The sequence below is a fragment of the Nestor notabilis genome, unplaced genomic scaffold, assembly GCF_000696875.1.
Source record: "Nestor notabilis isolate BGI_N333 unplaced genomic scaffold, ASM69687v1 scaffold23030, whole genome shotgun sequence".
In the NCBI taxonomy this organism is placed as follows: domain Eukaryota; kingdom Metazoa; phylum Chordata; class Aves; order Psittaciformes; family Psittacidae; genus Nestor; species Nestor notabilis.
The window spans coordinates 2,336-5,241 of NW_009912777.1; the positions used below are offsets into that span (position 1 = coordinate 2,336).

The 2,906-nt window shown below is 59.2% G+C and overlaps 1 protein-coding gene across 1 annotated transcript in view; it reads right to left on the bottom strand.

The window, feature by feature from the left end:
• Positions 1 to 2,026, bottom strand: part of LOC104410993 (poly(rC)-binding protein 2-like) — a gene marked incomplete at its 3' end in the record, with an annotated part of 4,141 nt that extends 2,115 nt beyond the window's left edge. Inside the window, 4 exon segments of the mRNA XM_010021314.1 lie at positions 797 to 913; positions 1,474 to 1,506; positions 1,604 to 1,627; positions 1,958 to 2,026. Of these exon segments, the coding sequence (XP_010019616.1) occupies positions 797 to 913; positions 1,474 to 1,506; positions 1,604 to 1,627; positions 1,958 to 2,026 (243 nt within the window).
• Between the last annotated feature and the right edge of the window lie 880 nt (positions 2,027 to 2,906).

Genomic DNA, 2,906 nt, shown 5'->3' on the forward strand with positions numbered 1-2,906 from the left:
TGGGCCTGGCACGGGTGGCAGCAGTCATGTGCTGAATGGGGAGGAGGCACAAGGCCATGGCTCAGACCTAAAATAAAGCTTTAATCCCGAGCCCAGCGCTCGGAATGTGGAAGCTGAGATGCGACCGGGAGCACTTGGAAAACTCCAGCTGCTTAGGATGCAGCAGCGAGGCCCTGGGGCACGCGCTGGGCTCTCCTCCGTAGGGAAGGATCCCAAATCCCAAAGACAACAGGGGTTTTATCCCCAGAGGTGAGATGGGGCCATGGAGCTCAGCCCCAGGTGAGCTCCTGCCTTTCAAAGCATGTGGAACAGGATGGAAGCTCAAGGCCACCACCCTGAGCAGGCTCTAACGCCTGGATCCAGGTTATCCAAGATCAGCATCCCTACTGGAAATCGATTCAAGAGATGCAGCTTCTGCACCCGCAGGTCCTTTCCTTGGCAGGGCTGGAGCTGAGGTGCAGCAGAGGGGAATTATCCTCCTGCCCAGGGGGATGAGCCAAGCCAGGGCACTTCCAGCCCTGCTTCCTCGGGAGCTCCGGGGTGTTTCCAGCCCGGGAACATGCCTGTGGATCCCCAACCCTCAACCACGGCTGAGGGCACCCGGGGCAGTGTCACTACCTGGACCCTGACCCTGCTGCTGGCAGCTGAGCAAAGATCAGGCCCCACAGGGACAACAGCAGCTCATGCGGAACGAGCTCATCCCACTGCTTATCCCCAGGGAACAAGCTTCCCGCGTGCTCCGGGGCGGATCCAAGAGGATACTTATCCAGGGAAGGGCTGGAGGCTGCGCACTCACCTCTTCCAGTTTGTCAATGATCATGGCAAAAGCTTTGAAGATGGCATTGGTGGGGCCAGCGAGGGTGATGATCCGCTCGGGACAATTCCCTTCGGAGATGTTGATGCGGGCGCCGCTCTGTGGGAAGAGGAGCCCTCAGCACCCCTGGATCCCTTGGGATTCCCCTCCAGGGATTGACTCTCCCTTCCTCAGTCCAGTGTGGAGCCATCAGGAACCCCCCCAGAGGGGAATGCTCCCTCCATTGCTCAGCTGGGGATGAAACCCGCAGCACTTCCCACAGTGAGGAATCCTCTTGGTTCGGTGTGGATCCCACATGATTCCCCCGACAGTGCTAAAAGCTCCCTTGCTCCGTTCAGGGTGGATCCACCCGGATTCCCAACAGTGACAAATCCTCTCTTGTTCAATTCAGCACGAATCCCTCAGGATCCCCACTGGTGATCCATCCTCCCTTGCTCTGTTCAGTGTGGATCCCTCAGGATCCCCACCGGTGATCCATCCTCCTCGCTCGGCTCAGCATTCCCTGCGCTGACCCCTCCTCCCTGGCTCAGCTCCCTCGGGATTCCCTGCTGTGATCCCTCCCGGCAGCCATCTTCTCCCGCCCCGCTTCCCGCTGGCTCTGCCTACACTTCCCGGCGTTCCCCGCGCGGCGCCGCCGCGATTCCCATTTCCCGACTCACCTCCTCCCGCATCTTCTTCACGGATTCCCCCTTCTGTGCCGGGAGAGAGAAGGGAAAAGGCGTCAGGGGGCTGGGGGGGCACCACGAAACAGGGAAGGAGACAGGGATTGGGACTTTGCTGCTCACTTACCTTCCCAATGATGCTTCCCACCTCCTGGGATGGAAACAAAAGCAGGAATTACTCAGTGCTCCCAAAACTCCGGCAGTTCCAAGCTTAAACAATCCCCTTTTGGAGCCCAAACGTGTTCCTCAGCGCCTCGGGCACCCCCGCGCTCACTCCATGCTCATTCCCTGCTTCCCAAAGCCGTGATTTTTATGGCTGCACAGTGACTGCTTAGCCAGCCAGGTGCCAAGGCCACATTCCCGACATTCCCAAGCCCGCAGCCCGAACCACACAGCTCCAACGCATCCACCCGACGCGGATTTAGCTCCGGGGGAGGGGTGGAGGGGCTTGGGAATTCCCAAATCCCACAGGCACACGTACCTTCCCGTGCATGAGCAGCCGGATGGTGAGCGTGACATTTAAACCCCCCTCGATGACGCCGGTGTCCATCTCGAGCCGGGCTTTGGTCACTGCTGAGCAGAGCTATGGAGGAGACAGGGGCGGAGGTGAGGCTGTGCCAGCCTTTCCCTGGCATTCCACAGCCTTCCCACCAGGATCCGAGCCCCTCTGCGCTTCCTTCTGCTCCTCAACACACACATCCTCCCCTCCTCCATTGGTGGTTATGGGGATGCTCCTCTCCACACAGCGATATGCAGAGCTGATCCACAATCCCACCAGGATCCAGCAGATCCTGGCACAATCCCACCTGGATCCAGCTCCAGCGGGACCCGAGGGTCTCTTTTTCTCCACTGCCTCCTCCAGAGGCTTCTTCCCCCAGCTCCAAAGAACTCCAAAGAACAGGAGTTTTCCTCCCCCCGGCACCCACAAACCCCGTTTCCTGTTGAGTTTATCCCAGTCACGGAAGATAAACCCCAAATTCCCAACTTTTCCCTGTGCCAGGAGGGGTTCCTCAGCCCCGAGGCTGAGTTGCTTCACCCCCAGCAGCTAAAGCCACATGAGCACATGCTCCGGTTTCATCCCAAAACGTGTGTGCCCCGACCCCGGGGTGGAAAACCCAAGGAGCAGGCACCAGTTTAACTGGGAAGTGCATTAAACCCCCCTTTAGCTCCGGCTTCTCCTCCGGGCCCAGCAGCACCTCAGCAGAGCTTAACCAAGGCCCGGGAATGAGGGATCCAGCAGAATTAAACCCATCGTGCTCCGGGTTAACGCTCTTTTAAGAGGAGCACAAAAGGGGGTTCCGCATCCAGAAAGCCGAGCCGGAATTCACAGCGGATCCCGGCTTGGGAAGCAGGGCTCAGGATGCGAGCCCGGCAGGAAGAGTTGAACCAGAGGCTTTGGTTGTTTGGGAGTTTGCCGCTTGAGCGGAGCT